Here is a 19,879-nt window from a genome sequence, read left to right as displayed (position 1 = left end):
TCTGGATTGAATGTTTCTAAGAGAAGTTGGAAGTATGTGACGATTGAAATAGAGCTCACTTGGCTGAGATCGCGAACCAAGCTTTTCAAACAGAGCGCGTTTTAGTTTTTTGAATGCAAAATCGTTTGCTTCGGAGATATTATGCTGAAATATCTGACATGTACGATTCCCAGTTTGTAACTCTGACACCAGATGGCGTTCTGTCTAGCAAATTGTCCAGCCGCAGTATTAAATCACGGGAAAACATTTTCCTCTTACTTTGCAGAGTCATTTTCCCGATTTCCTCATGTCTCTCTCGAAGACTGATTTTTGCTGAGGTCCAGTTTCTCGTGGTTTTGCAAAGTTGTCTAATCTTTGCAAAGTTGTCTAATCTGGGTCAAAGCATTGGAATTTCCTCTCTTACATCATTCTAGGTGTTTTTGCACCACATTGAAGTGACTGAAGTATTTTATTGTATTTTAATGTGAGGTTCTCCAGGTCTTGATATATCCTTTGTGTGCCCCAGGGACGACAGTTTTGACATCCAGTACTTAACTAACGCATATGATCCTGCCAGTACTTTCCAGAAAGAAAATTCAACAATAACAACGTTTCTTTCACTGGTATTTACAGCAAATGCAGTCTTTAGTGAGGTTGGGTGAGACAGTTCAATTTACTACAAACTAGGGGAAAAAAGCAACGAACAGAACAAAGGACAGGTAAAATAAAACAAAGAACCGTGGATACTGGAGGTCTGAAACAGCCAAAAAACAATAGTCAGTGGTCTTGAAATTAAAACTGCTTTCTCTTTACAATCTGCTGAGTTTTTCCAGCAATGTCTGCTTTTGTTTGTTAAAAGCAAACGCTTAGCTGATCTACCGGTCCTGTGCAGTCTGCATGTTTTCTAACAACCCATGACAACATTCTTCAGGAACATCCTGACTAGAAAATTTCCTCTCCAATCCCAAAGTTATTCAAGCAAATTTAAGGAGACTACATTTCTTGGACCATACATCATCCAATACCCAACTGCATGGTCCAGATACGCAGTCTTATGGCACTGTGGTATTGCCACATCTCCCGAGACAGGAGGCCTGGGTTTAACTTCCACTTATTCCAGACGTGTGTCATAACTTCTCTGATTAACAATATCAACACCATTGCGTGTAGTTATTCTGACCACCTAAATTCATAAATTCCCCTTAATTAACTGGGCATCTGATAGTCTAGTCAACTCAGCAGCTATGAGCTATGCAATGCCTCACCATAATCCCCAATCCAATTCTAAACATTGTCAAAACCCTTCAGTCAGATACCTGTCTCAGAAAAATAACATCTTTAAACCCTTTAAACAAACAGACTGTATAAAGACACTTGTAATCCCCAAAACTTTGGTATTCTACACCGAGCTACAACTTCTGGTAAAATGTTTGCTGTAACATCATAAATTTCAATGTAAAAAATATTTAATATTGACCTTGGCTCAGTTGATAGATCTCGCTGCTCTTGTCTGTGTCAGAAAGTTATACGTTCAACTATATTCCAAAAATTCAGGGTGTATATTGTGTTGCTGAAACTGAGTACAGCATGGTCACAGGTGCTATCTTTTGATTGAAATAGTAAATTCAGCCATTAACACATCTTTTTTTACACAATTTGAGCAAGAGCAGGGGCACACTCACCAATGTCCCAGCCAATATTTATTCAAAATTATTAAGGCATTTTATTTGGTCATTTGTCTCATTGATGTTATTGGGATGTTGACGCTAGCAAATTAGGCTGTGTTTTGTATTGTGTAACAAACCGTCAGACTCTCAAAGCACATCATGGGCTGTGAACTTGTTTAGGCGCACCCTGAGGTTGTGAATGGGCCTACATAAATGTATGCATTACAGCAAACACACACGGTTGGGGGCAGCCATGATGCCTGAGGTAGTGGGCAGATTCACATGTGAAGAATGGCCGATAAACTTCTCCCATACTGGGGGCAAACATCGCCAAGAACAGACACATTCAGAAAAATTAAAAGCAGACCACCTAAAACAGCCCACACCCTGGCCTATGGCCCGGGCGCAGGTCATTTTAAAAGATAAAAATCACACAACACCAGCTTATAATCCAACAGGTTTATTTGGAAGTCAACCCATGTAATATTTTGTAAATTCCACTTCGGCATTAGAACCAGTCTGACTCAAGGTTGCGACAGAGACGGTCTCTAACCTCACACCTTTCATGTATTGTCTGAGCTGAGGTGTCTTCTTTTAAAAAATAAAACCTTAAGTTATCTCGTGAATGTGACTTAAAAGAAGTTCTGGGATTTACATATTAATAAACGGAAACCTGCAACCCATTCTAAAAGATGAAAGGCTTGACAGAAATCTAGATTTATTTAATACATTATTTCAGTTGCATGACTGTAATCTTTTGCTATAATTTCTGTGTCTTATGGTCTGATCCACAGCTACCTGATGAAGGAGCAACGCTCGGAAAGCTAGTGCTTCCAAAATAAACCTGTTGGACTGTGACCTGGTGCTGGGTAAAGGTACACCCCAGTCAAACACCAGCACCTCCACATCATTTGAAAAGAGGTCGGGGAAGGACAACGAGGCGATGATTGGTTGCTTGCCACGTCAATCGCAGTTTGTGAGCCCGCCTTTCCGCTGGGCGCGAGCGAGAGGGTGGGGGCGGCGCTTTGTTTGTCCCGCGAGGGGAATGGGCGTGAGACGCGGCGCGAGCGGCCGCGAACCGTCGCTGGTAACGGTGACCGGTAGCGCGCGTTAAGCCAGGAGTTGGAGGTGGGGGGGAGGTGGTTTGTCCTGGATTTGGCTCTCGTTGTGCCTGGGGTGGATGAGTTGCCTTTGCTGTCGTTGTTTGGCCGTCCCCTTGCGATGAAAATGGTGGAACCAGTGGGATTCGTGGAAGCCTGGAAGGCTCAGTTCCCCGACTCTGAGCCGCCCAAGATGGAGCTCAAGAGCGTCGGCGACATTGAGCAAGAGCTGGAGAGCTGCAAAGGCAGCATTCGGAAACTGGAGCTGGAGGTAAACAAGGAGCGGTTTCGCATGATTTACCTCCAGACGCTGCTGGCCAAGGAGAAGAAGAGCTACGACAAGCAACGGTGGGGTTTCAGAAAGTCCACGGTCCTCATGGAACAGGACGACGAGATGCCTCAGGACTCTTTGCACCATCATCCTGCCTCTGGGGAGGGGGAAGAACCTGTGTGCCTCCCCGGGGAGGGCAATGCAAAGAGGCAAACCGAAGGGGTAGAGGGGATGATAGAGACCAGAGGTGAGATGGAAGGCTCACCGACCAGACAGAGGGCGTCCTCTACGAGGAGGGCGACAGCCACGCCAGAGAGGGACCCAGGACGAGGTTTCAGCCAAGATTGTGAACAGATTGAGAAAAAAGATAAAGCCGGAGCTGGCACAAGTGTGGCTGCATTGAGGTCCAATTTTGAAAGAATCAAGAGAACCAATTCCCACTCTGCTGGGGATGGCAAAGGTATGGAAAAACCTCTGTACGTCAATGTAGAGTACCATCACGAAAAAGGATTGGTGAAAGTCAATGACAAGGAGGTATCTGACAAGATCAGTACCATTGGGAGTCAGGCCATGCAGATGGAGCGGAAGAGATCATTACACTCTTTCCCCAGTACTGTGGGATCAGTGGACTACCGCAAGCCCACATACAGAGGTAGGTCAACAGACAGCAACTCTGGGTACGACCCAGAGTATGATGACATGGATCTGAATCCTAGATTCTTGAAGGATAATCTTATTCGTGCCACTGCCAATGGAGGCAAACCTGACAAGGAACCTTGGCAGCAAGAATTCCAGCCATATGAAAGTGTTTATATTGGTGGAATGATGCAAGATAGTGATAGTAAACCCAGTGGTGTCTTGAGAGACTGTGGAAGATTTCAGAGCACGAGAGATCATGAGAAGCATCTAACATGGCCTCGGAGGTCCTATTCACCTGGTGCTGATGATGTTGGTGGAGGGTATACTCCAGACTGCAGTTCAAATGAAAATTTAACTTCAAGTGAGGATGATTTTTCTTCTGGCCAGTCGAGTCATGTTTCTCCCAGCCCCACCACCTATCATACTTTTCGGGAAAAAAGTCGGTCTCCCTCTCAAAACTCGCAACAGTCTTTTGATAGTAGCAGTCCACCCACCCCACAGTCACAAAAGAGACACAAACACCAAGTTACTGTACAGGAAGCAATGGTGGTTGGTCTCAGGAAGTCAGGACAAATTTGGACAACTGAAGCTGATCTTGCCCACAGGAGTACTGAAGAGGACAGTTTCCATGGAGACCCAGGTAATCATGTTTTCAGCTGTTGTTTTCTGAGAGAAATTTAAAAATAGACATAATAAACACACAAACCATTGAAGGTGAGCCACAGATTATTGAACTTTTTACACTACTGGTAGCATTTAGTATTTTGCAATTCAATTTACAACTATTGTTTTTCTAATAGTGTTCAGGTTTGTGTAGAGAGTCCAACTAGTCATAATGTTAACTCTGTTTCTCTCTCCACAGATACTGCCATACTTGCTGAGTTTCTCCTGCATTTTCTGTTTTAATTAAAAATTTTCAGCATCAGCAATATTTTGTTTTTAGTATAGGTTTATTGACATAAGAAATCTTTTTAACTATTTCAATTTAGCATCAGTCTTGAAATCAAAGCAATGCATGAGGAAATAAGGGCAGCCATAATCTATAATGCACGAATTACAAATGTTTTTTGTAACTGAATGAATTGTTAAGATTAGTGTCTGATCTGTAAGGGAAAAGTAAAATTCAAATATTGAGTTATTGCTGGTGGGACTCTGTAGGTTAACATGAACTAATGGACTTTGGAACCATTGAATTCAAATCTGGTTAATTATGTGTTGGAAATAAACATCAAGTAAAATGTAGTACCAGATATTCGCAAGTACGTATTAATATAAGAATGTTTATAACTACATAATTCAAGGAGCAGATGTGAATATGCAACTGCTTTCCCTGAAGATTATTAGTTACCTTTTCCACAATCTGTTTGTCAGTTAAGGAGGCACTGTTATTTCCAAAGGATTGCAAGTGCTAGTCCTCCTTTGGAAATACGTGTGCAGGAAGCTGTCATTTCTGCTACAGTGTAAATGTTTACAAATTGAGTTGGCAGTATGAGGTTGCATTAAGGGTATGTGTTTTTGAGCTTTTCAACCAGGGTGTGGTCTTTCTCAAGTTTTATAAACCCACAACATTGATATTCTTCTTTTCTAATCCTACAGAGTGTTTGAATTATCTTTTCATTACATTTAAAATCTATTGCATTGACATTAATTTTTTTTATATATTGCATATTTTAATGAATACCACTATTACCACTACAGGGCTTATTGATTCTAAACATTTTGTTTATTTCTAGTCTTGGCTAAACTACATTCATCTACTTCATATAGTTTCATTCAGTAGTGCTTCTTACTCGTACCCAAAATTAATTCATTGGGGGAAATAGTTAGCCTGCCCCACAAAGGTTGTGCTTTAAGGTGTCACATTGTTGCATATGTGAAACAATATTTTTTAAAACAACTTGCATTTAATTTATATAATGTATTTAATATAATAAACTTGAACATAACAATTTACAGAAATATTACAAAGTAAATTTGATGTGAAGCCATGAAATGTGTTAGTGGGGCAGACAGTCAAAATCTTGGCTAAAGAACTAGGTCGTAAGTAATGTCTTAAAATAAGAAAGAGAGGTGGAGAGGTTGATGTAAGGGATTCCACAGCTTCAGGCCTTCACTGCAGTAAGCTTGGCCATTGGTGAAAAAATTAATATTTGGGATGCTCAGGAAGAGCCAGAAGTAGGACACCTCATAGAAAATTGTGGAGATGGAGGAGATTACAGGAGTCCGAATAGAAATTCAAAATCAAAGTTGAGAATTTTTCAAACATGGTTAGGAGTATGGCTAATGGGTGAAAATGACTTGGCGGAAGTAGGAACCCAGGCAGCAGTGTTTTGGGTTACCTCTGTTTTACAGAGGCTAGAATGTTGGAGGTCTGTCAAAACTGCATCACAATGGTCAGCCAAAGATAACAAAGGCATGAATAAGGGTTTCAACAGCAGCTGAGTTGAGGCAAGACCTGGTTAATGGGAAAATGTTATAGAGGTGATAAAAGACAGTCTTAATGATTACATAACTTTGAGCTCTGGTTGTAAATTTGCTTGCAGAGCTGGTAGGTTTGCTCTGACATTTTGTCACCATGATAAGTAACATCATCAGTGAGCCTCTGTGGACATGCTGGTATTCTGTCTTTCTATTTATGTATCTTGGTCTGTTAAGGTGGGTGATATCATTTCTGGTTCTTTTTCTCAGAGGTTGGTAAATGGGGTCCAGATGGATGTGTTTATTGATAGAGTCCCGGTTTGAATGCCAGGTCTCTAGGAATTCCCGTGCGTGTCTCTGTTTAGCCTGACCTAGGATGGATGCATTGTTCCAGTCAAACTGGTGTCTTTCTTCGACTGTGTGTAAGGATACAAGTAATAGCTGGTTATGTCTTTTGGTGGCTAGTTGGTGCTGTTGTATCCTGGTGGCTAGTTTTCTGTCTGTCTGTCCTATGTAGTGTTTGTTGTAGTCTTTGCAGGGTATATTGTGTATGATGTTCAATTTACTGGTGGTTGGTACAGGGTTCTTTTAGGATCATCAGTAGCTGTTTCAGTGTGTTTGGTAGGTTTGTGAGCTGCCATGATGCCAAAAGGTTGGAGTAATTTTGTAGTCATCTCTGAAATGTCTTTGATGTATGGTAGTGTGGCTACAGTCTCTGGGTGTGTTGTATCTTCTTGTTTGAGTTTATTGTTTAAGAATCGGTGGACGATGTTTATTGGGTACCTGTTGTTGTTGAACACGCTGTATAGGTATTTTTCTTCTCCTCATAGTTCCTGGGTGGGCTGCAGTGCATTGTGGCTCATTTAAATAGTGTCCTGATGCAGCTCTGTTTGTGGATGTTGGGATGATTGCCCCTGTAAGTTGAGTATCTGGTCTGAGTGTGTTGCTTTTCTGTAGATGCTAGTCTGCATTTCTCTATTGACCAAAGAAACACTAGATGAACCAAGGACACAAACACCAGACACCACCAACTCCATCAGCTAGGTCAGCATTCTCAAGCTAGTAGATCTGTGCCTCACTACCTACTTCACCTTCAATGACAAGACCTACAAACAAATCAATGGGATTACCAATATCAGGATTCTTAGCAAAAGCAGTGATGCAGAGACTAGAACAAACAGCTCTCGCCATGATGCGTCCCATACTTTGGGTCCACTATATGGATGATGCCTTTGTCATCATGAAACGGAACAAATTAGAGGAAACCTGCAATACAATTAACAACATCCTTACTGGTGTAAGGTTCACCAAAGAGGAAGAGAGTAACAACAGACTCCCCTTCCTAGATGTCACAGTGGAATGAACAGTTAATGGTGAACTGTGGACCAGTGTCTACAGGAAAGCAACACACACAGACCAGATATTCAACTACCGGAGAAATGATCCTAACAGCTACAATGGAGCTGTGTCAGGACATTATTTAAATGTGCCACCACACACTGTAGCCCACCCAAGAACTATGAGCAGCAGAAGAAAAATATCTGTATGTGGGATGCACTGCCTGCAACAGTTGTAGACTTGTCCATATGCCTATTCAATGATCATTTAAATGCCCATAAAGATTAGATTAGATTAGATTAGATTACTTACAGTGTGGAAACAGGCCCTTCGGCCCAACAAGTCCACACCGCCCCGCCGAAGCGCAACCCACCCATACCCCTACATCTACCCCTTTACCTAACACTACGGGCAATTTAGCATGGCCAATTCACCTGACCTGCACATCTTTGGAGTGTGGGAGGAAACCGGAGCACCCGGAGGAAACCCACGCAGACACGGGGAGAATGTGCAAACTCCACACAGAGAGTCGCCTGAGGCGGGAATTGAACCCAGGTCTCTGGCGCTGTGAGGCAGCAGTGCTAACCACTGTGCCACCGTGCCGCCCACGAGTTGACGAGAATGGAATAGTGTAGGTTAGATGGGATTCAGGTTGGTTTTACAGGGCGGCGCAACGTCTAGGGCCAAAGGGCCTGTACTGCACTGTAATATTCTATGTTCTGTACTGCGTATTTAACAACGGGTACCCGATAAACACAGTCTGCTGATTCTTAAACAATAAACCCAAACAAGAAGTCACAATACGCCCTGAGACTGTAGCCACAATACCATACATTAAAGACATCTTGGAGGTGACTACCGGACCACTCCAACCTGTTGGCATCAAGGTAGCCCATAAACCTCCCAACATACTGAAACAGCTACTGATGATCCTAAAGGACCATGTACCAACAACTAGCAAAGCGAATGTCATATACAAAATACTTTGCAAGGACTACAACATACACTACATCAGACAGACAGTCAGAATACTAGCCACCATGATGCACAAACACCAACTAGCCACCAAAAGACATAGCCAGCTATCACTAGTATCCTTACACACAATCAAAGAAAGACATCAGTTCGACTAGGACAACGCATTCACCCTAGGACAGGCTAAACAGAGACACGCACAGGAATTCCTAGAGGCCAGGCATTCAATCCGGAGCTCCATCAATAAGCACATTGATTTGGACCCCATTTACCAACCTTTGAGACGAAAGAACCGGGAATGATATCACCCACCTTAACAGACCAGAGTACATAAATAGAAAGTGGGACAGAACATCAGCGCTTCAGCAGAGGCTCATTGATGATGTTGTGCGGCATGGTGACAAAACGTCTGAGAACAAACGTACCAGCTCAGTGAGCAAACTTATAACTTGAATCTCAACCTGAGCTACAAATTTTCTCAAAAATTGCAGCTTGAGCTCTTAGTGTAATTTATGACATCAAAGTTTCGAACAGTCCAGACTACAGAGGGCTGGAGTTTATAGCTGGGAACATAGTCCAGAGACAATGGCTTTTGTAGTTTCAATGTTTATTTGGAGGTAAGTTTTGCCTATCAGACATCAGGACCAAATGAGCAGTCTGTTAATTTAGCAGTTATGGAAAATTTGAGAAGGATAGTGCTGAGGTAAAACTGAATGTTGACAGTATGGTTATGAAAACTAATACCGTGCAATTGAGTTGACCAAGAACAGCTTGTAGATACAATATAGGAGAGGAGCAAGCTATATCTTTTGGGAATATCAGAGGTGTTGATGTAGGAGCAGGAAAAGGAACCATTGTAAATAATGCAGTTATGATTGGATAAGAATGTGGAACAGGTGAGTGAGTACTGTTCAACTGCATGATGATACATTAGATGAGGATGATGTGGTGTGGTGACAGGTTGCGATGGATAATGGGGAGTAGTTTACCTTTTGTCACTGTCACATTTGTAACTCTGATAAGAGCTATTTTGGATTTTGTTGGGGTGGAAACAGGTTTGGAGAGATTTGAGCACAAAGTTCTTTAAGACCATAAGATGTCGGAGCAGAATTAGGCCCAGCCCTTCGAGTCTGCTTTGTCATTTAGTGAGATAATCCTCAACTCCACATTCTTGCCTATCCCCATAACCCTTCCTGACTGTCTATCTCAGTTTTGAATATACTTAAACATCAAGCCTTGATAATGTTCCGTGATAAAAACATTTACAGATTTATTATCCTGTGAGAGAGTAAAATTCTTAATCTGTTTCAAATTGGAGATCCCTACTCTTGAGGTTATAGCCTCCAATCCCAGGATCTCCCAAAAGCGAAAGCAACTTCTCTATATCCACTCTGAAGCCTGCTAAGAATTTTTTATGTTTCGGTAAGGTCGCCTTTCATTCTTCTAAATACTAAATTCTTCTAAATACAAGCCCAATATACCCATAAGAAAATCCCTCTGTACCTTGAATCAACCTTGTGAACCTTCTTTGGACTTCCTCAAATGCCAGTATAACATTCCTCAAATAAGGGGACCAAAACTGTTCACAGTATTGCAGATGTGGTCTGTCTAGGAGCTTCTATTGTTTTAGCAAGACGTCCCTATTTTTAAACTCCATTCTCTTTGAAATAAAGGCCAATTGTCCATTTGCCTTTCCTATTACCTGCTGAGGTTATGTTAACTTTTTGTGATTTATGCATGAGAGCTCCTAACTCCCTCTGTTGCAGCTTTCTACAAATTTTCTCTGTTTAAATAATATTCAGTTCTATTTCTGCATGCTGAAGAGTAAGATCTTGCATTTTTCCACATTGTATTCCACCTCCAAAATTTGTGTCCATTTGTTTAACCTTTATATCTCACTAAAGATATTGTTTCATCCTCTCCGCTTGCCTTCGCACCTATTTTTGTGCTATCTGCAAACTTGGCTATAGTATGTTTACTTGTGTTATCCACTGCACTAATATATTTTGTAACTAATTGTGGTCCCAACACTGAATCTTGTAAAGACCACATTAATTAGAGGTTGTATTCTGAAAATACCCCCAATTTCAACTCTGTTTTCCATTGGTTAGCTAATCCTCTAACCATTAAATAAGCTACCCCCAACACCATGGGCTCATATCCAAGCAGCCTAATCTTGTGGTGCCTGAGTAAGCACATTTTGGAAATTCCAATATATTACATCTGCTGGTTCACCTTTGTGTTCTACTTGTTCGCCTCCTCAAAGAATGCCATTACAGAGGAATCTCGATTATCTGGCATTTGATTTATCTGAATATTGGATTATTCGGCAAGATTGCAAGGTCCCGATACTTGGCTAAACTATGTTATAGGAGAAAGTGAGGAGTGCAGATGCTGGAGATCTGAGCTGAAAGTGTGTTGCTGGAAAAGCGCAGCAGGTCAGGCAGCATCCAAGGAGCAGGAGAATCGACGTTTCGGGCATGAGCCCTTCTTCTATGTTATCCAGCATTCAATTAACTAAATTAAATACTCTCAGCCTGTGTTCTTCGGATAATTGAGGTTCCTCTGTATATTTGTCAGTCAGGATTTTCCCTTACACAAAGTCAGCATGGCTTCATTATTATGTATTTCTGAATGCTTTACTATGGCTTCCTTTATAACAGTGATGAATTGAGCTAACTGGTTGATGGTTACCAGTTTTTTTTGCCCCCTTTTTTTGAAAAAGGGTGTTACATTGGCAGTTTTCCAGTCCTCTGAGATGTTTCCTTTCCCCAAGGATTCTTGGAAGATTGAGACAAATAGGATCAGACTGGGGGTGTGGGGAGCAACAGCATATTCCAGGATTTTGAGTGGAAAGGAAGTGGTGGTGTGATAGCTATCAAGGGACTTGGAATTACAGCAAAACTTTTATTAACTGGCACCTGTGGGACAGGGGTGTGCAGGTTGAACAAATATTCAGTTTGATCAAGTGGTCCACATAATCAGTGTAAAGGCACATGCTAAGTCATAGAAACATAATGTAGGGAGTATACACAGCACTGTTATACTTCATTTACGGAATAAATCACTTAAATAATAATGCAACTTTGCCTTAAATAAAGTTTAATGGCAGAGACCCTTCTCACTCGCACCTTCCACTGGCTACTTGTGGTACATCGAAGATTGCGGTAGTTCATATATTATGGTAAACCTCTGTATTTCAGGTATATAATTTTTGCTGGTTCGTAAGGTGCCAATTAAAGCAACATTTGCTGTAATTGTGAATGTTTTGTGGAGAGGCATAATGACTCCTACTTTAAAGGGAGAGGAAACGATTAGCACTGTGAGTTATTATCTGTACCAGGTTAGTAAGTTGTTTGGCGTTGAGTTTAGTGAAAATGAGGTAAGGAGTAAAGGAAGTGGGTCTTCTGGACAAGATGAGCAATGAGACGTTGCAAGGGAAGCTAGGAGAGAAACTGGAAAGAAGTGAGAGTTTGTGGAAGGGCGGCCATTAGAAGATGTACAGAAAAGAAGTTATCTTGCATTTCTTTTGCAGGAAGATCCCAGAATAGTGAGCAGTTTTCACAGGGTCATCAAAAACAAAGGTTCAGTTGAATGTATCTGTTACAACTGAAACATTTTGATGCATAGAGGATTGGTGGCTAGTTGGTGTGGTTTTGAAAGTGCAACTGTATATCAGTTGGGGGATAACTTTCTTCCAAGCATTGATACAGAAAGTGATAAAGTGGAGGATGTGGGTGGTGAATTGTAAAAGAAGGTGATCAGTGATAATTTTGTCTGTGATGGATACAGTGGGAATATCAAGACCATGTGAGATGTTGAGGTTAAGAGGTTGATTGTAGATATATCGTGAGGAGTTGGAATTTACTTGGGAGAGAGATTTAGGGTTGATGGAGGTTTGAGAGCTCAGAGCAGTTGAGATGGAAGTTGAATTCACTGAGGATAAAATGTCATTTGGTGCAGAGGCCAAGAGAGGAGAGCATGAAGGTGCCTCAACGATACCTCTATCATTTTTGGATGGGTGGAAGAGAATGTGAATTTTGAGGACAAAAAACATGCCAGAGGAGCAGGGTCAGGTCAAGGTACAGTTTGGTAATAAGTGCTGTTTCATTGCCATGTTAGGTCTGGAATGGCATCAGCATCTCAGCAGTTCCTGTCAAAGCCATGATGTTGATATTACCATCTACAGTAAAGTCAACAAAAGCTTTGGTCTGGATGCAGGTGTGAAGAGTGGATCCGATAGAGTCCATAGAGTTTTCAGTGGGAGGGTTTAGTTGGACATGAAGGAAATTGGGAAGGTTTTCCCCCAGTGGGCACCTTGGCTGATAAACTTGGCAAAAGTGGAATGAGCATTTGAGGTTGTTGCTTGTAATAAGCCACGACTAAGTATTCTCAGTGAGCCTTCCTGAAGATGCTAAGAGAGGCTGTTCCAAGGAGGAGTCATGTCTGAAACTGCTGAAAGTTAGTGGGAAGGTGGTGGAATACTGAAGATCAGATTTGAGAATTGGATTGGTAGAATATGCCTGTTGGGTTGATGAAGTGGCTTGTTGGTTTAGGGGTATGATTCTCGCTTTGGACTGATGCAGTAAGTGCAAGAGGTCCCGGGTTCAAATCCTGATCGAGCCCCACACAGTTTATGGGTAGCACTGTGGCTCAGTGGTTAGCACTGTAGCCTCACAGAGCCACGGAAACCCCAGTTTGATTCCCGCCTTGGACGACTATCTGTGTGGAGTTTGCACGTTCTCTCAATGTCTGCGTGGGTTTCCTCTGGGTGCTCTGGTTTCCTCCCAAAATCCAAAAGATGTGCAGTTCAGGTGAATTGGCCATGCTCAATTGCCAATAGTGTTAGGTGCAGTAGTCAGGGTTAAGTGTAGGGTAGGGAAATGGGTCTAAGTGGGTTATTCTTCAGCGGGTTACTGTGGACTTGTTGGGCTGAAGGGCCTGTTTCCATACTATAGGAAAACTAATCAATATCTGAATGAGAGCAGTGGAATTTGACAGCAGAAGGGGGTAAAGAGGAGGTAAAGAAAAGTTATTATATGATGGGATGGATACGTTTAGAATAAGGGTGCATAACTTTGAATTAAACTTAATTGTTCACATGTCACACAAAATAAAGTAAGATCTGAAACTTTTTTGTTTTTCTTCTTGGAGTTACTTCCAGGTTGGATGGAATTTAGTATTTCAAAACTGAGTTTTTTAAAAAAAAGAGGACATTTAGGGTTGCTGACCAAGGTAGATGGATGAATTTAAGATGTAAATCTTTTTGAATGGAAGCAGATACTCTGTGGAATGAGGAGTCTTGATTCTATTTATGTGACAACTCACTTGATCTGGAGCTAGAAATTGCAGTTGCTTTTGACCAAAATTATTTGCAGTTGCATGTCTTTAAATTGTGTCCATAAAGAGATAGGTGGAATTAACGGTTAAATATTACAAGCATTATGTAGACTTTAGATGACTCGTGAGTATTTACTGATCTACTTAGAAGCATTGTGCAAATATTAAATAGTGGCAGATTCTTTAGAATATTGCAATCACCATCCTCCAAATAGTCTCACTTATTGTGTTACAGTACATATTTATAACCCTAATTTGTTTTATGCTTAACCATGTTGCTAGGATGTTACTAAATGATCATGTACAATGTTCCTACAATACCCACTTGAAGTTGCCAATTTAGGTGAAATTTTGTGGACTGGGAGTGATTGGGAACTTGATAGTCAGGGGCACAGGCATTTTTGTGGCCACAAGCAAGACACTAGGATAAGACCATAAGACATAGGAGTGGAAGTAAGGCCATTCAGCCCATCGAGTCCACTCAACCATTCAATCATAGCTGATGGACATTTCAAGCATGACCCCTTCAGGAATTCCTGAAGAAGGGCTCATGCCCGAAACGTCGATTCTCCTGCTCCTTGGATGCTGCCTGACCTACTGCGCTTTTCCAGCAACACATTTTCAGCTCTGATCTCTAGCATCTGCAGTCCTCGCTTTCTCCTGATGGGCATTTCAGCTCCACTTACCCGCATTCTCCCCGTAGCCCTTAATTCCTTGTGACATCAAGAATTTATCAATCTCTGCCTTGAAGACATTTAGCGTCTCTGCCTCCACTGCACTCTGCGGCAATGAATTCCACAGGCCCACCACAATCTGGCTGAAGAAATGTCTCCGCATTTCTGTTCTGAATTTACCTCCTCTAATTCTGAGGCTGTGTCCACGGGTCCTAGTCTCCTTGCCTAACAGAAACAATTTCCTAGTGTCCACCCTTTCCAAGCCATGTATTATCTTGTAAGTTTCTATTAGATCTCCCTTTAACCTTCTAAACTCTAATGAATACAATCCCAGGATCCTGAGCCGTTTCTCATATGTTAGACCTACCATTCCAGGGATCAGCCGTGTGAATCTCCGCTGGACATGCTCCAGTGCCAGTATGTCCTTCCTGAGGTATGGGGACCAAAACTGGACACAGTACTCCAAATGGGGCCTAACCAGAGCTTTATAAAATCTCAGTAGCACAACGGTGCTTTTATATTCCAACCCTGTTGAGATAAGTGACAACATTGCATTCGCTTTCTTAATCACTGACTCAACCTGCATGTTGACCTTTAGAGAATCCTCGACTAGCACTCCCAGATCCCTTTGTACTTTGGCTTTATGAATTTTCTCACCATTTAGAAAGTAGTCAATGCTTGTATTCTTTTTTTCTGAAGTGCAAGACCTCGCATTTGCTCACATTGAATTCCATCAGCCATTTCCTGGACCACTCTCTCAAACTGTCTAGATCCTTCTGCAGCCTCTCCACTTCCTCAATACTACCTGCCTGTCCACCTAACTTTGTATCATCGGCAAACTTCGCTAGAATGCCCCCAGTCCCTTCATCCAGATCATTAATATATAACGTGAACAGCTGCAGCCCCAACACTGAATCCTGCGAGACACCGCTTTTCACCGGCTGCCATTCCGAGAAAGAACCTTTTAACCCAACTCTCTGCCTTCTGTCAGACAGCCAATCCTTAATCCATACCAGTAGCTCACCTCGAACACCAAGGGCCCTCACCTTGCTCAGCAGCCTCCCGTGTTGCACCTTTATCAAAGGCCTTTTGGAAGTCTAGATAGACGACGTCCACTGGGTTTTCCTGGTCTAACCTACTTGTCACGTCTTCAAAGAATTCCAACAGGTTTGTCAGGCACGACCTCCCCTTACTGAATCCAGTTGACTTGTTCTAATCTAACCCTACTGTTCCAAGAATTTAGAAACCTCATCTTTAATGATGGATTCTAGAATTTTACCAACAACCAAGGTTAAGATAATCGGCCTATAATTTTGCATCTTTTGTCTTGATCCTTTCTTGAACAAGATGGTTACAACAGCGATCTTCCAATCATCCAGGACTTTCCCTGACTCCAGTGACTTTTGAAAGATCTCAACCAACGCCTCCGCTATTTCCTCAGCCACCTCCCTCAGAACTCTAGGATGTAGCCCATCGGGGCCAGGATATTTGTCAATTTTAAGACCTTTTAGCTTTTCTAGCACTTTTTTTTTGTAATGGCAACCATACTCAACTCAGCCCCCTGTCTCCCTTTAATTGTTGGGATATTACTCATGTCATCCACTGTGAAGACTGACGCAAAGTACTTATTAAGTTCTCCAGCTATTTCCTTATCTCCTATCACTAGGCTTCCAGCATCAGTTTGAAGTGGCCCAGTGTCTACTTTTGCCTGTCGTTTGTTTCTTATGTATTGAAAGAAACTTTTGCTATCATTTCTAATATTACTGGCTAGCCTACCTTCATATTTGATCCTCTTCTTCCCTATTTCTCTCTTTGTTATCCTCTTTTTGTTTTTGTAGCCTTCCCAATCTTCTGATTTCCCAGTGTGCTTGGCCACTTTATAGGATCTCTCTTTTTCTTTAATACATTTCCTGACTTCCTTTGTCAGCCATGGCTGTCTAATCCCTCCCCGGATAATCTTTCTTTTCTTGGGGATGAACCTCTGTACAGTGTCCTCAATTATACCCACAAACTCCTGCCATTTTTGCTTTACTGTCTTCCCCGCTAGGCTCTGCTTCCAGCCTATTTTCATCAGTTTCTCTCTCATGCCTTTACTGAAATACCGTTACATCCAATTTTGCCTTCTCTCTTTCAAACTGCAGACTGAACTCTACCATATTATGATCGCTGCTTCCTAAATGTTCCCTTGCTTTAAGATTTTTTTATAAAGTCTGGTTCATTACCTAGCACTAGGTCCAGAATAGCCTGCTACCTTGTGGGCTCCATGACAAGCTGTTCCAAAAAGCCATTCTGTAAGCATTCCATGAATTCCCTTTCTTTGGATCCACTGGCAACATTATTTACCTGCATATTGAAGTCTCCCATGATCACTGTGACCTTGCCTTTCTGACTTGCCTTCTCTATTTCCCGGTACATGTTGCGCCCCTGGTCCTGACCACTGTTAGGAGATCTGTACATAACTCCCATTATGGTTTTTTTGCCTTTGTGGTTCCTCAATTCCACCCACACAGACACCACATCATCCAACGCTATGTCATTCAGTGCCATAGATTTAATTTTGTTCTTAACTAACAAGGCAACCCCACTCCCTCTGCCCGCCTCCCTGTCTTTTCCATAAGTTGACAATCCTTGGATGTTTAACTGCCAGTCCTGACCCCCCTGCAACCACGTCTCTGTGATGCCTACCACATCATAATCATTCACGATGATCTGGGCCATTAGTTCATCTGCTTTGTTACGAATGCTACGAGCATTTGGGTAAAGTGCCTTAATGCTAACTTTCTTATCATTAGAGATATTGGAAGTCATAAGATGTCCTAAGTTATCCTTCCTTTTTGCTGCATTCCCAGTCTGCCTCAAGTTTAAATCCGCCTGCACATATGCTATCCTGCTGCTTATCTTTCCATTTAACTCCATACTCCCTGTCGCTTTCACTTTCCCTTCCCCCCAACTCAGAAGTTTAAAGTTCTACTGACCACCCTATTTATTCTCTTCGCTAGAACATTGGTACCTGATCGGTTCAGGTGGAGACAGTCTCAACGGTACAGATCCCCCTGGATCCAAAATTGATGCCAATGCCCCATGAAGTGGAATCCCTCTTTCCCATACCAATCCCTTAGCCACATGTTTACTTCCCTAATTTTCTTATCCCTAAGCCAATTGACACGTGGCTCGGGCAGTAATCTGGAGATTATGACCCTTGAGGACCTGTACTTCAATTTCCTTCCTAGTGCTTGATAATCCCCAAACAGGTCCTCCACCGTAGCTTTTCCTATGTTGTTAGTCCCAACATGGACCACAACAACTGGATCCTCCCCTTCCGCTCCAATATCCTTTCAAGCCGATCGGAGATGTCCTGCACCCTGGTACCGGGCAGGCTACACACCATGCGAGACTCCCAATGCGGCTTGCAAAGGATATTATCTGTCCCTCTAATTATAGAATCCCCTATAACAACTACTTGTCTTTTTGCTCCCTCCTCTTGAATGGCCTTCTGCACCATGGTGCTGTAGTCAGCTGGCTCATCCTGTCCAGAGCCCTTTTCCTCATCCGTACAGGGAGCAAAAATCTCATACCTGTTGGACAAGGTCAAGGGCTGAGGCTCCTGAACTCAGGTTCCCCCTACCTGCCTCACTTACAGTCCCACTCTGATGTCCCTGATCACTAACTGAATGTGAATTACTTAATCTCCCAGGTGTGACTGCCTCCTGAAACAAAGCGTCCAGGTAACTCTCCCCCTCTCGGATGTGCCGCAGTGCTTGAAGCTCAGATTCCAGAGCATCAACTCTGATCCGGAGTTCTTCCAGCAACCAAAACTTGCTGCAGATGTGGTCACTGCCATTCACAATGGGATCAGCCAGCTCCCACATCATACAGCTACAGCACATCACCTGCTCAGCCATCTCTGCTTAGTTAATTACTTTATTACTTGGTATAAGTTTGAGTTAAAATACTTTTTGATACCTCTCTGCTATAGTCTTTTTCTAAAAACCAATTAATAGATAAACCAAAAAAGTAAATTTTTAACCAGTCACTGATAAAGAAATAGAAAATATTTTCCTTAACAAACTAGAGTCCTTATTAACTGGTTAGAGGAAGAGGACGGGTGGGAGACACTACAGTTGTAGACTCTTGGGTTTGGCTGCCTTCCTGATTTATATACTCACTGCTTTCCTTCCTGGCTGCCCCTCTGGTTGTCATCACTTCCCCCTGCTGCTCCCACTCCTTTTGTGAAAAAAAAAACACCGCTGCCCGCTACCGGTAAGTAATTTTAAAATAAACTGTCTTACCTTAGCTGCAGTCTTCCGGGTTCGTTTAACCTCAGCTGCCGCTCGCACTCAAAATAACCGTTGGCGCGAAGGGTGAGTATTTATACTCACTGCTTTCCTTCCCTGCTGCCCCTCTGGTCGTCATCACTTCCCCCTGTTGCTCCCGCTCCTTCTGTGAAGAAAAAAATACACCGCTGCCTGCTACCAGTAAGTAATTTTAAAACAAACTGTTTTTAAAAAAAAATGTGCTCATGTGCTCATTACCTGGTGCCAGCGTCAAGAATGTCTCTAAGGGGTCACAGGGCATTATGAAAGGGGAGTGTGAGCAGCCAGAGGTCATGATGCGTATTGGTACTAATGACATAGTCAGGATGAGAGATGAGATCCTGCAAAGGAAATTTAGGGAGTTAGGTAGCAAGTTGAAAAGTGGGACCTCTAGTTTGTAATCTCGGGATTGCTCCACGTGCCACATGATAGGCCAGAAGTAAGAGGATAACCAGTAGAGCATGTGACGAAAGAGCTGATGTGAGTGGGAGGGCTTTGGATATCTGTATCATTGATCCAGATCACTCTTCCAGTATAGGAATTACCTGTACAAGAAGAATGGGTTGCACCTAAACTGGAGGGGCACCAGCATCCGTGCAGAGAAGTTTGTTAATGCCACTTGGGAGGAAATCAACTAGTGTGCAAGGAATGGGAACAGAAAAAATGGGTCAGCACATGGAGTGATTGAGGAGAGTGCAGATGTTTTAATCAAGTAAGTCTAATAAAGAAGAGCAGGCAAGTTAACAAACATTGTAGGGTGGGCTATATGAGGTCTAATTTAGGAGAAGTTTTGTGGATTGGTAGTGATAGGGAGCTCTTTAGTCAAAGGCACAGGCCACAAGTGAGACTCCAGGATGGAGTGCTGACTATCTGGTGCAAGGGTCAAGGATGTCTCTAAGAGGGTACAGAACATTCTGAAAGGGGAGTGCTCTAGGTTTATCCTGTCCTAATGCAGATTTAAGTCACGTATGATTACTGTATTAGAAATTCTGCATGATTTTCTAATCTTCTGATTAATATTATGCTGCACATTACCAATACTTTTTCCTGAGCTATTTTAATGCAAGGTGGCTAATGCAAACCGGTAAAGCTGATTAGCTTAGAACTTGGATTAGTACATGAAGCTAGGATGTAACAGAAACTTGATTGGGATAAGGGTAGGACT

At 42.4% G+C, this 19,879-nt stretch overlaps 1 protein-coding gene across 2 annotated transcripts in view; it reads left to right on the top strand.

Moving 5' to 3' along the window:
- The first annotated feature begins 2,679 nt into the window (after positions 1–2,679).
- LOC140487770 (breakpoint cluster region protein) overlaps positions 2,680–19,879 on the top strand; it is a 457,801-nt gene continuing 440,601 nt past the window's right edge. Inside the window, exon 1 of one of the 2 annotated variants that reach the window (XM_072587008.1) lies at positions 2,680–4,296. In XM_072587008.1, the coding sequence (XP_072443109.1) occupies positions 2,868–4,296 (1,429 nt within the window). In that variant the 5' untranslated portion in view covers positions 2,680–2,867. The remainder of the gene's footprint in view (positions 4,297–19,879) is intronic. The other variant, XM_072587009.1, reaches the window with a different exon arrangement.

Source organism: Chiloscyllium punctatum, chromosome 17 (genome assembly GCF_047496795.1).
Source record: "Chiloscyllium punctatum isolate Juve2018m chromosome 17, sChiPun1.3, whole genome shotgun sequence".
NCBI lineage: Eukaryota > Metazoa > Chordata > Chondrichthyes > Orectolobiformes > Hemiscylliidae > Chiloscyllium > Chiloscyllium punctatum.
Note: the sequence above shows the minus strand (reverse complement) of the source record. Positions and strands in the feature narration are given on the sequence as shown.